General features: G+C 43.4%; 1 protein-coding gene across 3 annotated transcripts in view; it reads right to left on the bottom strand.

Moving 5' to 3' along the window:
- abcc4 (ATP binding cassette subfamily C member 4) overlaps positions 1-24,245 on the bottom strand; it is a 193,398-nt gene that overhangs the window by 95,131 nt on the left and 74,022 nt on the right. For all 3 annotated transcript variants that reach the window (XM_033022920.1, XM_033022918.1, XM_033022919.1), the window contains exons 10-13: positions 10,942-11,031; positions 10,252-10,443; positions 7,113-7,207; positions 2,827-2,913 (exon numbers count right to left, since the gene is read on the bottom strand). In XM_033022920.1, coding sequence (XP_032878811.1) covers positions 2,827-2,913; positions 7,113-7,207; positions 10,252-10,443; positions 10,942-11,031 — 464 coding nt within the window. The remainder of the gene's footprint in view (positions 1-2,826; positions 2,914-7,112; positions 7,208-10,251; positions 10,444-10,941; positions 11,032-24,245) is intronic.

The raw sequence follows: 24,245 nt of genomic DNA, 5'->3' as shown, positions 1-24,245 counted from the left end.
GTTTTGGTTTATATCAACACATAAAACTCTGCAAGGTCACCCCCCAGTCTCCGATATCCCAGGGAATAAAGTCTAAGTCTCCCCAACCTCTCCCTATAATGCAAGCCCGAGAGTTCCAGCAAAATTCCTGTAAATTGTCCATACTCTTTCCAGCTTAATGAGTTTTCTCTACAGCAAGGTAACTAAAGTGGCGCACAATACTCCAAGTGTGGCATGTCCAACATCTTGTACAAATGCAACACAGCGTCCCAACTCCTGGCCGGGAATGACAAATACCTTCTTCCCTGCCTGTGATGCCACTTTCATGGATATAAATGTACCACAGTGTCGTGTGTCACTGTTACACTTCCCAGGGCCCTACCATTCAGTGTGAAGATCTTGCCCTGGTTTGGCTTGCCAAAATATAATACCTCACACACATTTGAATTACATTGCATTAACAATTGCTTGTCTCTTATCCAGCTGATCAAGATCCCACTGCAATTGTTGATAACCTTCTTCACTGTCTATAACACTTACTTTAGTGCCATAAGCAAAGTTACGGAACATGATACAATACGTAGAACTTTATTTATCCCAGGAGGGAAATTGGTCTGCCAACAGTCATAAAACACAAGATACGTGAAACATATCTTGTACATTCTCATCCATATTGTTTAAATTAATGAAAAAAAACAGTATGCCCAACACAGATCCTTGAGGGACATCACGAGTCACAACCTCCAGTCTTTCGGTACTTCAAAAATACCTTCCGCCATCACCCTAGACATCACAACTCATTAGCCTCAATTCCTTTGTTTCCATAATCTTCTCCACAATAAAAAACTAATGAGAAATATATAAGATGCCAGGACCTCGTCCTATTTACAGACACCAAGGGACTGCGTCCAGTCACACACACAGACAAAGACTGGCTGCCAGGATAATCAGGAGACTGCAAGCGTCGCCTTTTCAAGCCCAAAGGTGAGCGACCATGAAGAAACCTGTGCCATTAGCACCTCCTCTCCAGGCAAGAACTGCAGCAAGAAGACTGAGATTGCCACCCCTCATAGCTCAAATACCAGGGCTAGTTGCCAGGACAAGCCCAAGATCGTCAGCATCATTGCATATGCACTCTGACGACAAGGGACAGTGCCCCTATGCTGTCCTGGACTTTTTAACCACTGTAAATAAAATATATCATGTGTTCACCTTACTGTGAGTGTCGATGTGGTCACTGCTGAACCCAGCATCATTCCCAACGCCACACCCTGCATTTGTTGTAATAATTGAGGATAATTGATCCCCATTGCCTAAACCTGATGCATGCCTCGTTTTCCTGACCACAACCTCAATATCTCTTATTAAATATTCCAGTCTTGCCCTTCACCTCAACAAGAAAATGCTGATTTTGAATCTCGTTATCATATTTATAAATGTCTTCCACATGTCAGACATCCCTTCACCTGCAAACAGTCTCCAGACGTCCCTTTACCTGCAAACTGTCTCACCCAGTTGACATTTACAGGTTTCTGCTTAATCGGCCTTACCCCAAGTTGGGATCTTAACCTGTAGACCAGTCCTATCTTTCTCCATATGATTTTAACATTACAGGTTGAACACCAATTTTCCAGCGACTGATGGCCCGCCCACCTTTATAATCCAGACAAAATTACAAGAGTTCAATTGAAATTCCCCGAGTGGCCATGATGTCATTGCAAGTAGCGAGAGCTCTTCCCGGTTTTGTCCTTCTGTCATGAAAGAGTCAACTATGCCTGCAATAGCTCTTCAAAAGCTTCATATTCCCTAGGAGTAAATATCACCAACAACTTGACCTGGACTAGCCATTTTGAAGTAATGGCCAAGAAAGCACACCAACATCTACTACCTCCTCAGAAGGCTTAAAAAGTTTGGCATGTTCCCAACAACTCTCACCCAACTTCCACAGATGCACTGTAGAAAGCATTTTATTGTGATGCATCACAGTATAGTTTGGGAACAGATCCATCCAAGATCACAAGAAATTACAGATAACTGTGGATGCAGCCCAGACCATCACGCAAACCAACCTCCCTTCCATTGATTCCATCTATACTTCATGCTATCTCGGCACGGCCAGCAGCATAATCAAGGACGAGTTTCACCCCAGACACTCCCCCTTCTCCCCTCTCCCATCAGGCAAGAGGTATGTACCGTATTTCCCGGCAATGAAGACGCTACTTTTTACCCAAAAATAAGGCACAGAAATTTACTTGCGTCTTGGAGGCCGAAGGTTAGGTTGTTAGCCAAGAAAGATAGACTTGGCTATCCCTCAGTACAGGAACATCAAGAACGCTGGCAGCTGATGGGAAACGGCTGTAAAGTGGGAAGCGGCTGTAAAAGGACAGCGCCGCTAGGGGGGGGGGGGGGGGGGGGGGGGGGGGGAGAGTTCCTTTCACAGCGTGTGGGGAGTCTGGCCCGGGTCAGCACGGCCTGGACTGCACAAAGTAGTAAATTTGGCTGGGCCACCAGGGGTAAAGTTAATGTTAATTACATTGTCATCCAAATCGTTAAAGTAGATAACAAACAATTGTGGACCCCCAACAACACCCCACTATTCAGACCGCAATCAGAAAATTAACCCTACAAATCACGACTCCTTCCTAAAAGTTTGTGGCTACGGAATCTTGTCTGTCTCAACTATTGAGCCTACCTCTGTTGTAACTGCACAGGAACTGCCCGGCTTGTGAGCTCAGTGTCTGGGCACACAGATGAATACTTAATTAACATTCTTCCAATAACAAATATATTACCCAATATTTATTAGACTGACAACATTACTTGTTCTGCATTTCCAATACTACTCACTGTTCAAACAGGTGTTTTCCAACTTCAGCATCAACAGCACTCAAAGGATCATCAAGCAAGTAGATATCAGCATCCTGATATACAGATCTTTAGTAAAGACAAAACATGAGAATGCAATTTTATTACGTTGCCCATATTCAAATTGAAATGTCACAAATCTTTATATCAGTCTCAAAATCAATGTATCTGATTTATCAATTAATTGTTAAATATTAATTTATCTATCTATCTATCTATCTATCTATCTATCTATCTATCTATCTATCTATCTATCTATCTATCTATCTATCTATCTATCTATCTATCTATCTATCTATCTATCTATCTATCTATCTATCTATCTATCTATCTATCTATCTATCTATCTATCTATCTATCTATCTATCTATCTATCTATCTATCTATCTATCTATCTATCTATCTATCTATCTATCTATCTATCTATCTATCTATCTATCTATCTATCTATCTATCTATCTATCTATCTATCTATCTATCTATCTATCTATCTATCTATCTATCTATCTATCTATCTATCTATCTATCTATCTATCTATCTATCTATCTATCTATCTATCTATCTATCTATCTATCTATCTATCTATCTATCTATCTATCTATCTATCTATCTATCTATCTATCTATCTATCTATCTATCTATCTATCTATCTATCTATCTATCTATCTATCTATCTATCTATCTATCTATCTATCTATCTATCTATCTATCTATCTATCTATCTATCTATCTATCTATCTATCTATCTATCTATCTATCTATCTATCTATCTATCTATCTATCTATCTATCTATCCCTAAAAGTCTTGTCTTGTTTGTCTGTCTGTGAGATCAAGGAACTACGCCAAAACGGTACACTGTAACACAATTGTTTCTGCAGAATCTTACTCGGCTTTTTCCTGTGGTCATTAGTATCAAGTTTCTTCACATTTGATGTTATATTTCACGTTATTGATATTTAAAGTTTAAAAAAAGCCAACTTTGAAAATAATGACTGCCTGTGTGAGACTTTTCTAGCAGCTTCCAGTGATGATGTCACAATGCCACCTCACAGTCGTCCAATCACAATGGGATCTCATTTACACATGCTGCAGTGAACATTCCAAAAACCGAAAATGACATCACAATGTGATCTCTGCTGCTGATCTCTGCTGTAAAGAGAGGGAGGTAGTGGGGGAGATTTAAAAGTTTTAAAGTGACATTTAAAAGTTGGATTTCTTCAAATCTGCACTGGCAGTTAGGCAATTATGACATTAGAATGCCCTGTTTCTATCCCAGAACACTGAGTCCTTCACAACAAATGATAACAAAGGGGAAGAATCTGCCAGCCTAACCCACCACAGCAAAGTTTAATGATTAGATTTGGAAAACAAAAGATGGCCTTGTTGGTGGCACCTACATCACATTAAATCTTAGTGCAATAGCCTTGTTTTTAAAGTTTAAAATGACCTGCACAGTTGGGGGCTATGCGTGAGTGGTGGAAAATTGCATTGGGGGAACGGGTTGCGTTGGTGGAACGGGTGAGTGGTGGAATCTTACATTGGGGAATGGGTTGCGTTGGGGGACCAGGCCTCCCATGTGACAGGGACCCAACAGGTGAGTGGTGGAACCTTACGTTGGGGAACGGGTTGCGTTGGGGAACCAGGTCTCCCGTGGGGGCTATGGGTGAGTGGTGGATTATTGCTTTGGGGGAACGGGTGAGTGGTGGATTATTGTGTTGGGGGACGGGGCCCAATGGGTCCCACTTGGTCTAGTTATTTATTAAAATTGGTTACTAGTGTTATCCCAAGTCTTAGCAAGAGAACTGAGATATGAAAAAAAATTACGCAGTATAACAATAATTTGAAATTACTACCTGAAGTTTCAATAGCAACTTTCAGAATGGGATTAGATAAATATTTGGGAAGAATCTGTGTGAGATTTGAAAGCAAGACCGGCATTTCTAAAGAACTTTCCAAAGCTTAAACTGTCCCAATATTCTTTGCAGCTAGCTGAATATCAATTTGAAATGTAATCACTAATTAAAAGCGAAAATCAATTTATGCTCAAAAATTCCCCACAATAAGATTGGTAACAATGACCAAATAATGCTTTCCTTAGAATGCTCACGGAATATGCCAAATCTCCATGGAGAGCGCTTCCACGAAATAGACAATAGGTGCAGGAGTAGGCCATTTGGTCCTTCGAGCCAGCACCGCCATTCAATGTGATCATGGCTGATCATCCCCAATCAGTACCCCGTTCCTGCCCTCTCCCCATATCCCCTGACTCCGCTATTTTTAAGAGCCCTATCTAGCTCTCTCTTGAAAGCATCCAGCGAACCTGCCTCCACCGCCCTCTGAGGCAGAGAATTCCACACTCACCACTCTCTGTGAGAAAAAGTGTTTCCTCGTCTCCGTTCTAAATGATTTACTCCTTGTTCTTAAACTGTGGCCCCTGGTTCTGGACTCCCCCAACATCGGGAACATGTTTCCTGTCTCTAGCGTGTCCAAGCCCTTAACAATCTTATATGTTTCAATGAGATTCCCTCTCGTCCTTCTAAACTACAGAGTGTACAAGCCCAGCTGCTCCATTCTCTCAGCATATGACAGTCCCGTCATCCCGGGAATTAACCTTGTAAACCTACGCTACACTCCCTCAATAGCAAGAATGTCTTTCCATAAATTATGGGACCAAAACTGCACACAATACTCCAGGTGTGGTCTCACTAGGGCTCTGTACAACTGCAGAAATAGCACGATTTATCTAAACGGGCTTGTTCTACATTTCCTCAGCAGTGTACATGATGTCCCCTGGTTATGAATGCCCTGCCATAATATTATTGTTAAAAAAATTCCATAAATGTATATACATTTGTACCTATTAAGAGAAGAATGGAGTCGTCGGGAAAAGGGAGAGGCAGTGGCATCTCCCTCATGATAGTCTTCATGGCGCTAAAATACAACAGCTCTGCTCTCCGCACCTGAATCGCCTGTCAGTGAAGTGTCGTCCCTTGTACCTCCCAAGGCAATTCACCTCTATTATCTTGACCACGGACTACATCCCACCCCAGAAGTTCATCTACCAATGAAGGAGCTGAACGCCATGGACAACATGGGGCAGCACAGTGACGCAGCGGTAGAGTTGCTGCTTTACAGCCCCAGAGACCCAGGTTCAGTCCTGACTGCAGGTGCTCTCTGTATGGAGTTTGTACATTCTTAAACACCCTCGGCCATTGCAATTCCACCATCAGAGGTAGACAAAAATGCTGGAGAAACTCAGCGGGTGAGGCAGCAACTATGGAGCGAAGGAAATAAGCAACGTTTCTGGCCGAAACCTTTCTTCAGACTTAGAGACCATCAGAGATGCCTATACTTCAGACTATCAGAGATGCCTGAGGAGACTCTCCTAGTGGCAGCGTGCCGTAAAGGTTGCAAATTCGTTTGCTCCCTTAACTTTTAACCTTCACTTACCACTCTTTCAATGTTACTTGTTATTGCTTGACTTCAAGGCACGGTCTAACTTTTCATAAAGTGTTGATAACACTTTCACACGCCTTAATCGTGAATAGGATGGAGACAAGAAGGAAAGGAGGCTCCCCGAGGAAGGAACAGTGGAAAGCCACAGCCATAGCCACAGCTTCTGACTAGTATCATAGAAGCAATATCGAAAATGAACGATGAACTGATAAATGAACTGAAAAATGAAATGAAAACAAGATTTTGCAGTTTGGAAGAAATGGTGAAAGGAATGTCCCAAATAATTATGGTGCCCTGAAATGGGGGGACAATGCATTAACACTTTTGTAATTTCTACATGGTGAAACTGAAATGTATAAAAATGGCCTTTATTAAAATCTGACACTTTAACCACTTGTGATTTTTTTCTATTACAAATCTCAAATTGTGGAGTGGAGGCAAATAAATAAATGATGGGTCTTTGTCCCAAACATTTTGGAGGGCACTGTAGCTCCCGTTCTTATGTCTGATTGGAGTCTGACCAGTGGGGTATTGGCCCATATATACTGTTCCTACAGTAATCTGATCTTCTTCCTCAGAAATAGCTTCAAGTGAATTTTATTTATGTGGAACTTGGCCAGTAGTTTAAAATTATTGATAGATTTTTCATCTATTAGCAAAGCAGCTCTTGAATTCACAATAAATAAATAAAAATTATAATTAAGCAACAATTAGTGAAAGGAAGAGCGTTATTTTCTTTAAATATATTCATTAAATTGGCTGGCATTATTTGAACATGCCAAATTCTGCTACAGTACAGCCTTCAATTACCTAGCCAAATTCACTCTAGCTTTCTGTCCTCCACTGAGTGTAACACCACGGTCTCCAATTTGGGTCAGATCACCATCCTGAAGTAACTCCAGATCCTATAAATATACAATAAATGAAAGGATTAGTTTACATTGATTACATAATCAACAAGGCTGAATTGACCATACTTGATTTTGTATAATTCCCCACATCTTCTTTCTAGGTCCACCTGTACTGACATGATGTCAATAAATTACATCAATAAACAAACTCCTGATCAAATTACTACAATGCTTTGTGACAACTGTTTCCATATTTTCTAAGAATATGAAATGTATTTCTGCATTGCTTAATTAAGTACAGATTCTCACATCTAGAAGAAACACCTGTACACACTTGAAACCCTTATTTTTTTTGCTGTAGATTTCTGGTCACTCAGCACATCAGGTCCGATGCTGGCATTTATTTCACTGTTAGAAATGTCTGGGACCCTGGCACCAGTGAGGCAACAGACCATCCTGGAGTCTCGTTTGCTGCCACATAAGCTCCTGTCTGCCCCCCTAACTATTGAATCCCCTACAACTATCGTTCTGCCTGACTCCACCCTCCCACACTGTGCCTCAGAGCCAGGCCTGGAGCCACAGACCTGGCTGCTGCTGCTTTCCTCTGAACAGGCATTCCTCTACAGTATCCAAAGTGGTATACCTGTTTTACAGAAGAATGGTCACAAGATACTCCTGAACTCTTTTCCTACTCCCTTTCTTAATGTTCACCCACCTATTCTCTGTTTGCACCTTCGGTGGCACCAATTCTTGATAGCTCCTATCTATGACATCCTCACCCGCCTGAGGTCGTCCAACTGCAGCTCCAGTTCCTTAATGCGGTTATTAAGGAGCTGCACCTAGACGCACCACCTGCAGATGTTGTCCTCAGGGACACTGGCCATCTTCCCGAGTTTCAACATCCCACAATCCGAGCACTCCACTGCACTAGCTTCTAAGTAAGTATGTAAAGTAAGTAAGTTTATTGGCCAAGTATTCACATACAAGGAATTTGCCTTGATGCTCCGCCCACAAGTAACAACATGACTTACAGTGACAGTTACGAATGACTCAGAAAACACTAAACATTAATAATAATAAAGCATTAATGATAAAACACCATTGATCAAGCATGTGAACCAACAAAATACCAGATTAAAGGGAGGCTACAGATATTTGGCTGTTGAGTAGAGCAACTACTCGTGGATAAAAACTGTTTTTATGTCTGGCAGTGGCAGCTTTGACAGTCCGGAGTCGCTTTCCAGAGGGAAGTGATTCAAAGAGTTTGTGGCCAGGGTGAGAGGGGTCAGCGATGATCTTGCCCGCTCACTTCCTGGCCCTTGCAGTGTACAGTTCATCAATGGAGGGAAGGTTGCAGCCAATAATCTTCTCTGCTGATCGGACGATTCGCTGCAGCCTCCATTTGTTGTGCTTGGTGGCTGAGCCAAACCAGACAGACCATGATGGAGAAGGTGAGAACAGACTCTACGATGGCCGTGTAGAATTGGACCATCATTGCCTGTGGCAGATTGTGCTTCCTCAGCTGGCGCAGGAAGTACATCCTCTGTTGTGCCTTTTTGACTGTGGAGTCGATGATAGCCCCCCACTTAAGGTCCTTGGAGATGATGGTTCCCAGGAACTTAAAAGACCCCACAGATGTGACTGTGGTGTTGTTGATGGTGAGTGGGGTGAGGGGAGAGGGAGCTCTCCTAAAGTCTACAATCAATTCCACTGTCTTGAGAGCATTGAGCACTAGGTTGTTGCTACGGCACCAGGACGCCAGCTGTGACACTTCCTGTCTGTAGGCAGATTCCTCCCCATCCTGGATCAGTCCAATCATGGTTGTGTCGTCCGCAAACTTGAAAAGCTTGACAGAGGTGTCTGTGGAGATGCAGTCGTTGGTGTAGAGAGAGTAGAGGAGAGGAGAGAGTACGCAGCCTTGCGGTGCTCCTATGCTGAGTGTTTGCGGGTCCGAGATGTGCTTTCTCAGCCTCACATGCTGCTTCCTGTCTGTCAGGAAGTTGGTAATCCACTGACAAAGGGGTTCAGGCACAATCAACTCGGAAAGTTTGGAGTGTAGTAGCTCTGGCACAATGGTGTTGAATGCAGAGCTAAAATCAACAAATAGGATCCTCGCATAGGTCCCCTGGAGGTCTAGGTGCTGTAGGATGAAGTGCAGGCCCAGGTTGACTGCATCATCCACAGATCTATTGGCCCGATATGCAAACTGCAGAGGGTCCAGCAGGGAGTTTGTCAAGAAAGATACTTCTCTGAGTACCTTTCCTTGGCAGCTCTGATTCCTCTTCTCAGTTTGTACTTGGCCTGCCTGTAGAGGTCTGCATCCCCGCTCCTGTAGGCCTCCTCTTTAGACTGTCGGAGCTATCTGAGTTCTGCAGTGAACCAGGGCTTGTTGTTGTCAGGGTCTTAGTTGGAATGCAACTGTCCTCACAAAAGCTGACATATAATGATACAGTCTATCGCACCTTTCCAGGATTTCATTGAAACATACAAAATTCTTAAAGGGCCTGATTGGTTAGATTTACAATTGTTGTATACATGTACATGTAAGAAGAGGTTTTTTTTCACCAAATGTGAACCTGCGGAGTTCACAATCCAACAGCACTATGAAGTTTATTCAAGACAGATTTTTTGATTTTAAATGAATCAAGGATTATGGAGTTAGTTTAGGAAAGTTGCACTGTCACAACAGATCAGCCACAATCACAAGAAATGTTTGCCCTAAACTTGCTATTATTTCTTATGCTCATATGGGAGCACTCAGAAGTCCAGCACAAACAGTGAATTTGTATACTACCTCACAAACTACCCATCTACCCATTGCCACAAGCAGCTTCTGACCCAGCTGCGACCAAGTCAGCAGGTACCATGTCACCTAAGAATCCTCAGAACTGGAGAAAGAATTGTTCATGTGCTTAAAAGGGAATGCAAGATACAACCATCAGAAAAAAATGCAAAATAAAGACAATGATATATTCAACCATTATTTATGCACCAGTTGACAAACAATGTTCGCCTTCATTCTCTTATTTAAATATTTAAATAATTTAAAACAAAACAGTATTACTGCACAGATTATATGCTGTTAAGTGGATACTCACTTTCTTCAGAGCACAGGCTGTGATGACCTTTTCATATTTCGATTTTTGGTATTCCTTGCCAAATAGGATATTGCTCCGAACTGTACCAGGAAATACCCACGGCAGTTGTGCACAATAACCTATTTTGCCGTTAATATTCAGGATACCACTTTCTTTTGTAAGTTCTCCGAGTATTGCAGCAAGAATGGAGGACTATGGTGAAAATTATACAATTATTAAACATTTATTGAAAACAAAGGTTCAAGAATCAGCATTCAATGTGCAGTTGTTCAACAGTAGAAGCACAGTATGATACAATTATTAGGACGCTGCTCTTTCAAGAAGAAATAGAACTTATTCCTGCTCAATATTCTGTAAAAGTAATATTCCAAAAGATAAACAGATTATTAGGACTGCTCTTTTAAAAAGCTGAAGAAATAGAACTTATTGCCATAAGGTGTGTGTGTGGGGGGTTCACAAAGCATGATGTAAAAAAAATCTTCATTTTAAGAAAGTATTGCAGAAAAAGAGTCACAAAAATTACACAATATCATAAATGAGAAGAATAAAGAAAGAAAAATATCTGGTGAAAACATATGGCGAAAACAAAGATATGCAGAATAATGTAAAATGGCCTACTTCCAAAGATCAAACACTGAAAACATAAAAAATTGAGTTATTCGTTTTAACAGCTCCTTGATTAAAACTCACTTTGCCGGCACCCACAGGTCCAATCACAGCCAGAAGTTCCCCTGGTCTGACAGAAAAACTAATATTTTGCAGCGATGGAGTTTCCATTGTCTAACGTAAAAATGAGAAATAATAAATAAAACAGAAGATACACATACGAATGAAACAAAAAATACAAAACTTCATACAACACTTGTTGGCTTGTATTGAGTAAAGTTAGGATTCAGTCCTCAAAAACCAAACACTTTATTACACCATTTCAACTAATGTACCTTTATTTTCTTCTACTAAACTAAACATTAATTTATATTATTATAGAATGACATAGTGAAATGTGCATTAATAGTGGTTTGAAATTTTGGAGGATTGCATGCAATTAACAAATTTCATTCAAAACAAAGTAGACTTTTAATTGACAATGCGGATGAACTCAAGGCGTGGATAGGTACGTGCAACTGGGAGGTTGTAGCCATCACGGAAACGTAGCTATGACAGGAATAGAACTGGTAGCTTATTGTTCCAGGGTATAGGTGTCACAGGAGAGATAGAGATGCGGGTAAAAGAGATGGGGATCTTGCTTTATTGATTGTTACGGCAATAGTTACGAGAATGTTACGGCAATAGTCCGAGATGGCACGACTGATTCGTCCAGTGAGGCTATACGGGTGGAGCTGAGAAATAAAAAGGGCATGATCACCTTGTTGGGAGTAGTCAACGGGAATTAGTGAAACAAATATGCCAGGAGATTGTAAGCAGCTGAAAGAGTAGAGGATATTAACTTTCCCAGTATAGACCAAATTGGCTGGAGGTGACCCTTTTGGGACTATCGACCACTGTTCTATCAGCTTTGAAATAGTTAAGCATAAAGACAGGGCAGGCTCATAAGCAATTTCTGAATTGGGCCAAGGCCAACTTTGATGGTATTAGACAGGAACTTCTTCGAAAGCTGGTTGGAGTAGGTTGTTTGTGGGCACTGTGACATCCGAAAATAGGATGTTTTTAAAAGTGTGATGAATAGAATTCAGGGCATGCATGTTCCTGTTCGCGTGAAAGGCAAGGCAGGTGGGAGTAATGAGGCCTGGATGATGATGGTCAGGAAAGAGAAGGAGGCATGGGACAGGTGTAGGCAGCTGTGTTCAAGTGTATCCCAGGAGGAGTTTTGTCAGCTGAGGCACATACTCAAGAAGGAAATCAGGAGAGCAAAATGGAGGCAGGAAATAGCTCTGAGATTCTATAAATACATCAAGGGAGTGAGGAAAACTAGAGAGACAAAAGGGCCCCTCAGAAACCAAAGTGTGGAGCCACAGGAGATGAACAAGGAGTATTTCCCCTCTGTTTTTTCATGGAGAAAGACATGAAGACTGTGGAAGTTGGGACAGTTAATAAAGATGTCCTGAGAACTGTCTGTATGATGCTCGTGGAGGTGCTGGATATCCTAAGGCGTATGAAGGAAGATAAATCTCCTGGAGCTGATTAGATATATCAGAGATCGCTGTGGGAAGCTAGAGAATAAATTGCAGGAGCTCTGGCTGAGATACATGAATCGTCATGAGACGCAGGTGAGGTGCTGGAAGATTGAAGCACGGCTAATGTCGTGCCTCCATTTAAGAAGGGCTGCAAGGAAGAGCCTACGAACCATGGACCAGTTAGCTTAACATCTGTGGTAGGAAGTTACTGGAGCAGATTCTGAGGGAGAAAATAGATATGCAGTCGGATAAACAGTAACTGATTCAGAATATTCAGCATGGTTTTCTACATGGGAGAACGTGCATTAAAATTGTGATTTGAGTTTTTTGAAGATGTGGCCAAAATAGTTGATGAGGGCAGAGCAACCTCTGGAAGGTTATTTCACATGGGATCCAAAGATATGAATGGATAGAAAAAGCTGGAGTAACTCAGCAGGACAGGCCGCATCTCTGCGGAGAAGGAATGGGTGACGTTTCGGGTCGAGACCCTTCTTTTGACCAAAAATTGGATTCATGAAAAGAAGCAGAGGGTGACAGTATAGATGACCACAAACTCTAAATAAACTACGAACTTCCTGGTTTGCACTTAAGACCTTGAGTTTTGTTCTGTTTTGTACTATATTGTTTTATTTATTTAACTTCTTTGGTTTATATTATCTATTGAGTACTGTGTTTACAAACCTGTTAAGCTGCTGCAAATAAGAAAGAGTGTCATTGTTTTGTTTCAGGACATATGACAATAAAACTTAACTCTTGTACTGGAGATCTATGACTAATGGTCTGCCTCAGAGATCGGTGTAGGTTCCATTGCTGTTTGTGGTTTATATCAACAATTTGGATCAAAATGTACAAGGCATGATTAGTAAATTTGCAGATGACACTAAAGAGGGTGATTATAGTAGATAGCAAAGATGGCAATAAAAAATTACTCCAGTGTCTTGATCAGCAGGGCAAGTGAGCTGATGAATGTTTAATGGCATTTAATGCACATAAGTGCTATGTGTTGGATTTTGAGAAGTCAAACCGGGCAGGACCTTCAGTGAATAGCAGGAATGCATTCACTGTGAAGTTCCCTGAAAGTGGCATTACAGGCAGATAGGGTGGTCAAGAAGATTTTCAGTACACTGGCCTTCATCGGTCAGGCTACTAAGTATTTAAGTTTGGATGTTATATTAGTGGTAGAAGACATCGGTGATTTACAAGGATGTTGCCAGGACTTCATTCCTTGGAGCACAGGAGGCTGAGGGGGCGATCTTTTACAGGTATATAAAATAGTAAGATTAAACGAGAACTTACCAGTTTGAAGTTTGATTTGTATTTTATGAGGAGTTACGATGAGGGATTACGTGAAGAACCCCGCCACGACGCATGCGTGTCATTCTTCAAAGCAGCGGTGTGAAATCACAGATAACTGTAATGACTAAACATAGTAAGATTAGAGAAGAGATACCAGTTAAGTATATGATCAAGGGTGGGAGCGGAGGGCACGTAATCCCTCATCGTAACTCCTCATAAAATACAGATCAAACTTCAAACAGGTAAGTTCTCGTTTAATCTTACTATTTTACTTCGGAGTCACGTGAGTGACTACGTGAAGATTTTAAAGCTCTGTGATTTCATTGTATTGTATTGTATTGTATTGTATTCAAATTTATTGTCATTGTCTCAGTTAGAGACAACGAAATGAATTTCCCTTACAGGCAGTATCATAAAAATAAAAATAAATAAATAATAATAAATAATAAAACATATTAAAAATAAAATAGAATTTAAAAAAAAGCACAAACAGTGAAAGTCCACGACACAACATAACACAGTGGCACCAAGGTGAGGAAGGCACCATAGTCCAGCCAGCCTCCACTCCGTTCTTCCCAGATGTTCACTCGTGGTCGAGGCCTTCCTAGCACCCGCAGTCGCCACCCCGGGTGGCCCGATGTTCAGGCCCTCACGCCGGGCTGGTGGAACGCCGACGCCGAACCCTGACGGTGAACATCCTCCTCAGCGGCCCGGACCTCCTGATCAGCCGCCTCCCGCAGCCGGAGTCCGCAGCTCCCGTGTCCGCAGGCCGAGCCGGGCAGAGTCGCAGGACCCCGCGCTGTCCATCAGCTTCGCCCGCGTTGGGAGCTCCGCAAACCGCAGCTCCATGATGTCGGTGCAGCAGGTCCAGCACTCCGGGCTCCAGACGGCGATCCCCGGTAAGGCATCGCCAGCCCCGCGATGTATCAGCGCTGTCCCGCCATTGCTGGAGCTCTGATCGATCCCGGCAGGAAAGGCCGTACCAATCCAGTAGGTAGGCCGCTGGGGGGGGGTGGGGGGGCGAGGACGCGACTCGAATAATAGTCGCGTCTTCACCAGGAAGCGGCTGAAGGACGGTATCCCCCGCACCGTACCCTCGTCCCCCACATAAATACACAAAAAACCCCCCAAAAAACACACTTTTACATAACTAAACAAACAAAAAAACAAAAAGATACCGGGCTGTAGGTGGAGGCTGCTGGCACCAGCGCCACCGGAAGTACAACACTTTTAAAGATTTTAAAGCTCTGTGATTTCATGCCGTGGAAACGAGTCCATGCATCACGTCTGCCTTGATGACTGTAGGAGGAATTGTGTTAACATAATTTGGACATGAATTCGACATTGAAATCATAAAATTTGTTAACACAAAATTATAACCCCTTTTTATGGGTTTAAATTAATTTACAGAACTTAAAATTGTTTCTGCAAACGTTCCAGGTTTCATTACTGGTTTGTTGTAAAATAATTGGAATGTTTTTTCCCCCAGACCATCCTGCTGCCTTGAGGATTTGGTCCATTGGTACATCCAACTGTATCGCTGCCGATGTAGCTGCAGCCCTGGTGGAATGAGATTTAAAAATATTAGTATCCACCCCAGCCTGTGTTAGCACCTGTTTCAGCCATCTTGAGATGGTCTGGACCGTCACTCTTTTGTGTGGTTGCTAGTGGCTGACCAAAAATGCCCTCTCATTGCCTCTTAGGATTTTCGTTTTCTCCATGTATAACGACAGATGTCTTATTATACAGACGGTCATCTGTTTGGGTATGACCTAAATTGTATATTGAGGCCTGCTGATCCCTGTCTGTTCTGCTTACTAACTCATAGATATGAAACGTAATATTTTCTGTTGAGGAAGTCATGTTGTCCAGTCTTAGTTTATGCAGTGACTGTACCCTCTGTGCCGTGACCAATGCCATTAGCATGACTGTTTTTAAGGTCAGTCTATGTAAGGACAGAGCTGTTGCTGGAGACCAATTCCTGAGCATCTTCAGGATAATACTTACATCCCATATTTGGGAGTACCTGGTTCTTGGGGGATTAGTATTAAAAATTCCCCTCATAAGTTTTGTTACCAGTGGGTGAGTCCCAACAGAGTAACGCTCTGTCCCCTGCCATAGGTAAGTCGATAGGGCACTTCTGGCGCAGTTGATGGCACTGTAACTGAGCCCCTCATCATAGTGGAGGCCTGCCAGATATTCCAGAACAGACGGGATGTTCATGTCTCTGTAGGTGATGTTGTTTTTATGGCAGTGCATCGCCCACTTCCTGATATAGACCAGATACTGTTTTTTGGTTGACTGTCATTGGGCCGCCGAGATCATGTTCACTGTTCGGTCCGTCAGTCCCAGTTGTAGTAGAGGTGTTTTTAAAACTCTACAAATTAATAAGTTCAAATGTTTATGGCATGGGTGGCTATCCCTTGTTATGGGATGTAGCAATAAATCTGGTCTATGTGGGATGGTGATACATGGTTCTAATACCATGTTTAATACCACTGGGAACCATGGTTGAGTACGCCAATCGGGTACTACCAATACCAGACGCAGAGTCTTGTAGTATTTTCCTTAATACCCGACTGATGAGGCAGGAAGGAGGGAATGCGTAAATAAACTATTTCCCCCCCAATGCAGCGAAAATGCATCTGTCGCCGCTGCCCCAGGGTCTGGTTCCCATGAAACATAATTTGATAACTGGTGGTTAAGTCTGGATGCGAATAGATCGATATCTGGTGTTCCATATTTTGCTGTAATATCAGCAAATACTTTTTTATTCAACATCCATTCGGTGTTTTCATTAAATTTGCGTGACCTGGTGTCTGCCACTACATTTAGTCTTCCTGGTAGGTAAGTGGCTGATATCCAAATATCTCTCTGGATACACCATTGCCAAATTGTATTAAGCCAGATTGTCACATGATGTCGATTTGTTTCCACCCATGTGGTTAATGTATGCTACCACGGTGGTATTGTCTATCTGTAGTTTAACATGCTGGTGATATGATCCAGTACAATATGACTTTAGGCCATGAATGCACCCAACATTTCCAGGTAGTTTATGCCCAGTGTGAGTAATAATGATGCCTCCTGAGCAGTCCATCTACCTCCACAGCTGGTGATGGTATTGGTGGCTCCCCACCCAAGTGCACTGGCATCAGTTTGTAGTACCATGGAAAGGTTACTGACAATGATTGGATTGGAACAAAGCCAGATGTTATCTATTCACCATTTTATTCCATTTTAGCTTGATTGGTAGTTTCATAGGTCTGTCAAAGTGACCTGCATTAATTTAGAGTGCTTGTATTTTTGCTCTCTGTAAGTTTTGGTAATGTAGAGGTCTAAATTGTGTGGCTGGAAAGGCAGCCACCATTTGCCAATTACTTTTGCGACCAATCTGATGGATGGTTTGCTGATGTCAATGAGGTTATGCAAGCCTCTATTAAATCTCTAGCCTTTCCCTTAGGCAGTCACCGACATGTGAACTGAGTCAATGGTGAAACCCCCAAATAGTCCATAGTAGTGGAAGGCGTTAGTTTAGATTTAACTGGATGGATAATAAATCCCAGTTTTTCAAATAACTGTTTTGTGGCTGTTACAGTTTGTTTGGTCAATCCCAAAGTTTTGCCCACAATGAGTATGTCATCTAAATATGCCATGACCATGTGTTTACGTTTCCGTAGAAATGCTAGGGCTGGGTTCAAAATTTTTGTGAACAGCCTGGGGCTGATGACCCATTTGGCAGTGCTTTATACTGCCAGATTTGCCCATCCAGTTGAATTTTAAGTAACATATGTGGTCACCTCGTATAGGCACTGAATAGTAAGCATCTTTTAAATCGATGCTGGCCATGAAGTAACCTTTGGAAATTAATTGTTTAGCAGTAACAAAGGTATACATTTTGTCAGATCTATGGTGATGCGACAACCACCATCTTTTTGTTTTTGTTTTTGATAAATATATTGGACACGAATTCTAATGGTTCGTGTTGAGTTTTCTCAATTACACCTTTTATGTAAAGCCGCTCCAGTTCAGCTTGCGCTTTTGATTTTTCTTTATCAGAAGGCACGAACATTCGGTTCGGTATATGTTGAACTGGAGGGCTGTACTTGTGTATAAACTCTATTGTATATCCCTGGATACTGCTTAAGATGTAAGTATCGGTTGTTAACATGCTCCATGCATTCAGAAAAGAGTGTAGTCTCCCCCCAACCTCCATGCTCCCTGTAATTTGTAGGGAACCAGACCCACCTACCTCCATAGTTACCAGTGGCAGGTTTATTTCTTTTTGTAGGTTCTTCGCTGCTGTTGTTGTGCTGGTGTCTGGATTTTCGGTTTGGTTGGCGTTGGAGGTCCCCGCATCTTCCAAGAAGGCCGGCCTGGGCCATGGCCTAAAAAGACTCATGTTTTGAATACCGGGCCTTCGAGCTTTCACCAGGTCTGCTGGTGGGTGCGTAGGGGTGCTGTCTTTGGCTGTAGTGTTTGTTGGAGTCCATTTTATTAGTCCAGTAGGTTCTCTTGTTCCTGCACCCCTTGCACACTTGTCTTTCCTTCTGCGGACCCCTCTTCCAGATCAGCCCAGAACTGACCCGCAGTGCTCCCCTCTGATGAGGTAGAAGCACTGTGCAGCCCTTCAAGAGGTACTGCTGTGGGTTTATCATAGGGCCCACAGTGACCCGACTCCATCTCCCGGAGTCTGTCACATTGGAGCAAATGCTCCACACACCGCTCCATCCGGCGCCAGCGCTCTCGGTCGCTGGCCGCCCGCGGTTGTTCAAAGTCAGACTCCTCTGAGTCCACGACCTTGTTTGTTTTTGTGTCTAGCCTTTCCGCCAGGCTGCGTGGATCTGGCCGGTGCGGAGGCGACATCGGGCACAGCTGATCCCACTATCGGTGATCCGAGTGCCGCTGGCTGCTGCTGGCTGCCCGCTGCTCTGCGGTCCTCCCTCACCAGCTTTGTCCTTACTGCCGTAGAGTGGATCTGGCTGGTGCGGAGGCGACATCGGGCACAGCTGATCCCATCTAGCCCACCAGCTTTGTCGCAGCCCGTTGGTTTCTCCACCTGTAATTAGCATGGTAAAAACACAAAAAGACCGCAGCTCTTACCTGCAGGTCCAAGTTAAAATTGTCGCTACGGGGGAACGTCATTTCACCCCGTCTCCTGCCGTTTTCGACTTGTCCAAAAGTCGACGGCCCCATTTGAATAGTCTCCCGCCCGGCCGTGGTGTTCTGGCCGGTGCGGGACCAAAGTCGGCACAGCTGATCCCTTACGGGGCTTGTGCCTTCAGCCGCTGCTGGCTCCCGCAACTTCGCGGTCCTCCCCAGCCAGCTTTACTCGCAGCACTTGTGGACACTATTTTGTCCAGCTTCCCCCCCTATGTAAAAAACAGCGCGGGGACAAAAACTACCGCAGAGTAAATCACTTACCTGCAGGTCGCGGTTTCAAACTTACCGCTGCGGGGGACACTCCACCCCGCCTGTCGTTTCGCAAGCGTGAAGCGATATGACACGCGTGTGTCCTGGCGGGATTCTTCACGTAGTCACTCACGTGACTCCAAAGTAAAATCATGAGGGAAATAGATAAGGTAAAGGCACAGAGTCTTTTACCTAGAGTAGGTAATTATAGGTACTATAACAACATTTAAAAGACATTTTAATCAGGACCAAATGATGGTAGGTAAGCCTAGCGTAGAACAGCATGGGCATTTGGGCCAGAGGATCTGTTTCCGTGCTACATGTCTCCTATGAATGCAGGTAAATGAGTGTAGGGAAAGAGAAAATGTATTGCTGGAACTTTGATGTCCAGTAATTGCTGGAAATCTGAAATAAGAGAATGTTGGAAAAGTCAGTATCACATGTGAATAGAGGAAAGCTGAGTTTATGTTGCAAGTACTGTAGGTGGCCAGGTTGGGGACAGAAGGTGTTAACATTTCAGATCATTGGGCGTTCATCCAAACTGGAAAATTGAAACAAATGCTTTTTTAAAATGACGATGAAAGTGGTGCACGTTCTTGCAGTGACCACATGGGATTCCTTAAGGTGCTCCGGTTTCCTTCCATATCCGAAAGACTGGCAGGTTTGTAGGTTAATTGGCTGCTGTAACTAGCCCCAAATGTTTAGGGAGTGAATGAGGAAATGATATAACCTATAACAAATGCGAACAGGTCAGCATGGACGGTGGGCTAAAGAGGAGACATAAGAGACCTAGTTACTACTGTGAGTGACGAAAGTCTCTGCTCAAGCCTATGACAGGTCTCTTAATCAATGGGCCTTGAACTAGAGATAGTGCTGGAGGAATAGCCTGCCAGAATGAATAAATCACGTCAGAAGTGCACAAGCGTCAGGAGAAAAATCCAGAAGTTGACAAAAGTTCTGGCCTGAGGGATCTCATCTGAAGTGTCACCAAACCATGTTATCCAGAGATGCTACCTGACGTGCTGAGTTACTCCAGCATTTTGTATTCTTCACAAGATTCCAGCATTTGTAGTTCCTTGTGTCAACATTCCTGTTACTCACTCACCATGTGTTCATGCTTTACACAGAAATCTAGAGGGGCAATTTATTTTTATTTTGGGGACATTTTAGGATCACAGTACTTTTTCCAGTTTTGTTCCGACCAGTCTCTCTGCCGACTCTCCTTGACTCAGCCTCTCCCCGACAGACTACCGGCAGGCTTCACATCTCCCGACCGCCATGAGGCCGAGACCCACAGTGCCTTCTCGCAGTGAGAAGAGCAGCAGCAATGGCCACTGCCTGTCCAACCTTCACCACCTCCCTAGCTGCTCACGGGCCAAAGCTACCAAAGCTGCCGCCACCGCCGACCCTCACCACATCCCCGGTCGCTCCCAGGCCAGGCACACTAATGCCGACATCATCACAAACCCTTACCTGCACTCCACCACTGATCCTCGCATCCCCCGCTCAAGAGCAGGCCAGAGCCGTCAACTCAGTGGGTTTCAGGCCCAGCTCCAGGCCAGTAGCCTCCACGCTGCTGCCTCCAACAATATCACGTGGTCTGACTCTCCTGCTAACTCTCCAGGGTCACAATGCTCCCTCCTTCCAACAAGGAACCTTTATAATGGAATCACTGGTAGTGCTGTCCTTCCCCCCCTCTTCCAACCACACTACTTCTAGAACACTCCACCCGCACACCACTCCTCACACACCCCTTCTCTCCGAACCCTCATCATTCCCCTAGAGTACGTTGACGAGAGGTTGAGAACCACATAATCTGGTGTCAAGACAACAATCTTTCTCTCAATGTCAGCAAGACAAAGGAGACTTCAGGAAGCGAAGCATTAACAGCACCACACAAGACATGGTTGAAAGCTTCAAGTTCCCAGTAGTAAATATCACCAGCAACTTATCCTGGACTAGACATATCAACGCAATGGCCAAGGAAGCACACCAACACCTCTACTTTCTTAGAAGGCTTAGGAAGTCCCCAACAACTCTCTCCAACTTCTGCAGATGCACCTAAAAGCATTTTATCACGATGCATCAAAGCGTGGTTTGGGAACAGCTCCATCCAAGACCGCAAGAAATTGAAGAGAATTGTGGACACAGCCCAGATCATCACACAAAGCAACCTCCCTTCCATTGACTCCATACACACTTCACGGTGCCTCAGCAAATGCAGGCAGACGAAACTAGTATAGATTGCCCATTTTGGTCGGCCTGAGCAAGTTGGATCGGAAGGCCTCTTTCCTTGCTGTATAATTCTATGAGACTCTTATTAGAGGCCTTACCTTTGTACCCCTACTCAATGAATTCCAGGCCTATCATGATGTTTCATCACTTCCACTGACGAGTCTTTTTCTATGGGAAGGAGTTCTCATCGCCCAGTGATGACCCCTTCTCCCATCTCCTACATTCCTCCTCCACTTCGACTCCCCCTACCAGTCTTCTACCCTCTCTGGACCTTTTTATTTCTAACAGCCGACATGACATCAACAGTCTCGAAATCTCTACTCACCCTTGTCCAATGCAATCTCACCCCCTCTGAACACACAGGTTCCACTCACTTCGGAATAATCCAAAATTTATTATTCAACCCGTCCACAAAGGAGAAGCCGAGTCTGGCAGGCTGACCTCCACCATGCTGAGGCCAGGTACCAGCTCTCTGACCTCCGCATTCATATGCCTTGACCATGACCTCACAGCTGAACACCAGGATATCATCTCCGAGACTGCGTTTCTGATTTCATCACCTCTGGCAATCTGCCCAACACAACCTCCAACCATAGCTTTCCCTCACCCTGCACTGCCTGGTCTATCTCCTCCACAAAATCCACACACAGGATTGCTCTGGCAGACCCATTGTTTCTGCCTGCTCCTGCCCCACATTTTCAAATACCCTGATTCCATCCTCAAGTTCAAATTCAAGTTCAAGTAATTTTATTGTCATGTGTCCCTGATAGGACAATAAAATTCTTGCTTCGCTTCAGCACACCAGAACATAGTAGGCATTGACTACAAAACAGATCAGTGTGTCCATATACCATTATATAAATATATACACACATGAATAAATAAATTGATAAAGTGCAAATAACAGATAATGGGCTATTAATGTTCATTGTTTATCCTATCCCCTTTTATCTAAAAACTTTCAATTTCTAGGCCCCGATTCACTCATTCACTTTACCATGGACTACCAATTTCTTTACAGTATCCCTCACCAGGAAGGTCTCAAGGCCCTCCAATTCTTACTTGAAGAGAGACAACCAATTTCCCTCTAATAACACTCTCCTCTGCATTAGGGTTAGGGTTAACAGAGCTTGTCCTCGCCCTCAACAACTTGTCTTTCGACCACTCGCACTTTCTCCAAGTTATGGGTACTCGCTTAACAACTTGTAACTCTTTTCCTTTTGGTTCACATCTGTCTCTTCATCTCTGGTCTTTGACCAACCATCTGCTTATCAACTAACCCCCTCACCTGTGTTCACCTATTACCGACTATGTTCTGTCCTGCATCTCCTCTCCTCAGTTTTCTTTCCTGCCCTCCCCACCCCACACAATCAGTGTGAAGATGGATTCCAACCCAAAATGTCGTCCATCCATGTTCTCCAGTGATGCTGCCTGAACCTGCTGAGTTACTCCAGCATTTTGTGTTTATCTTTGCTCTTATCAGTGTTACTTCTGCAGACCCACATCTGAAGGTCAGAAATGTTGCCTTCTCCTGCCAGTTTCTCCTGACTGTTTGTTTGGGGTGTCCATATTCCAGCACTCAGCCTCTCACACAATGCATGTTTTTCATCTTCCGCTATCTCCAGGTCTGAAAACTGAATCATGGAGTTTGTTCCCTTCCTTCTCTGACCACTTTCTTATCAAATGCAGGCCATACTGTTTAATATCTTAAGATAATCTCTTTCAGGGTTTAATCATACAGTGCCCTCCATAATGTTTGGGACAAAGACCAGTCATTTATTTATTTGCCTCCATACTCCATAATTTGAGATTTGTAATAGAAAAAAATCACATGTGGTTTAAGTGCACGTTGTCATATTTTATTAAAGGGTATTTTATTCCATTTTGGTTTCACCATGTATAAATTACAGCTGTGTTTACATAGTCCCCCCATTTCAGGGCACCATAATGTTTGGGACTTCACAGGTGTTTGTAATTACTCAGGTGTGTTTAATTGCCTCCTTAATGCAGGTATAAGAGAGCTCTCAGCACCTAATCTTTCCTCCAGTCTTTCCATCACCTTTGGAAACTTTTATTGCTGTTTATCAACATGGGGACCAAAGTTGTGCCAATGAAAGTCAAAGAAGCCATTATGAGACTGAGAAACAAGACTAAAACTGTAAGAGACATCAGCCAAACCTCAGGCTTACCAAAATTGGAACATCATTAAGAAGAAAGAGAGCACTGGTGGGCTTATTAATCGCAAAGGTACTGGCAGGCCAAGGAAGACATCCACAGCTGATGACAGAAGAATTCTCTCTATAATAAAGAAAAATCCCCAAACACCTGTCCAACAGATCATAACACACTTCAGGAGTCAGGTGCGGATTTGTCAATGACCAGTGTCTGCAGAAGACTTCATGAACAGAAATACAGAGGCTAAACTGCAACGTGCAAACCACTGGTTTGCCGCAAAATAGGGTGGCCAGGTTACAATTTAGCCAAGAAGTACTTAAAAGAGCAACCACAGTTCTGTAAAAAGGTCTTGTAGACAGGTGAGACGAAGATTAACATATCAGAGTGATGGCAAGAGCAAAGTATGGAGGAGAGAAGGAACTGCCCAAGATCCAAGGCATACCACCTCATATGTGAAACACGGTGGTGGGGGTGTTATTACCTGGGCATGTATGGCTGCTGAAGGTACTGGCTCACTTATCTTCATTGATGATACAACTGCTGATGGCAGTAGCAAAATGAATTCTGAAGTGTATAGACACATCCTATCTGCTCATATTCAAACAAATGCTTCAAAACACATTGGCCGGCAGTTCATTCTACAGCAAGACAATGATCCCAAACATACTGCTAAAGCAACAAAGGAGCTTATCAAAGCTAAAAAATGGTAAATTCTTGAGCAGCCAATCAATCATCCGATCT

This window comes from Amblyraja radiata, chromosome 6 (assembly GCF_010909765.2).
Source record: "Amblyraja radiata isolate CabotCenter1 chromosome 6, sAmbRad1.1.pri, whole genome shotgun sequence".
In the NCBI taxonomy this organism is placed as follows: Eukaryota; Metazoa; Chordata; class Chondrichthyes; order Rajiformes; family Rajidae; genus Amblyraja; species Amblyraja radiata.
This window is presented reverse-complemented; position numbering and strand designations above follow the sequence as displayed.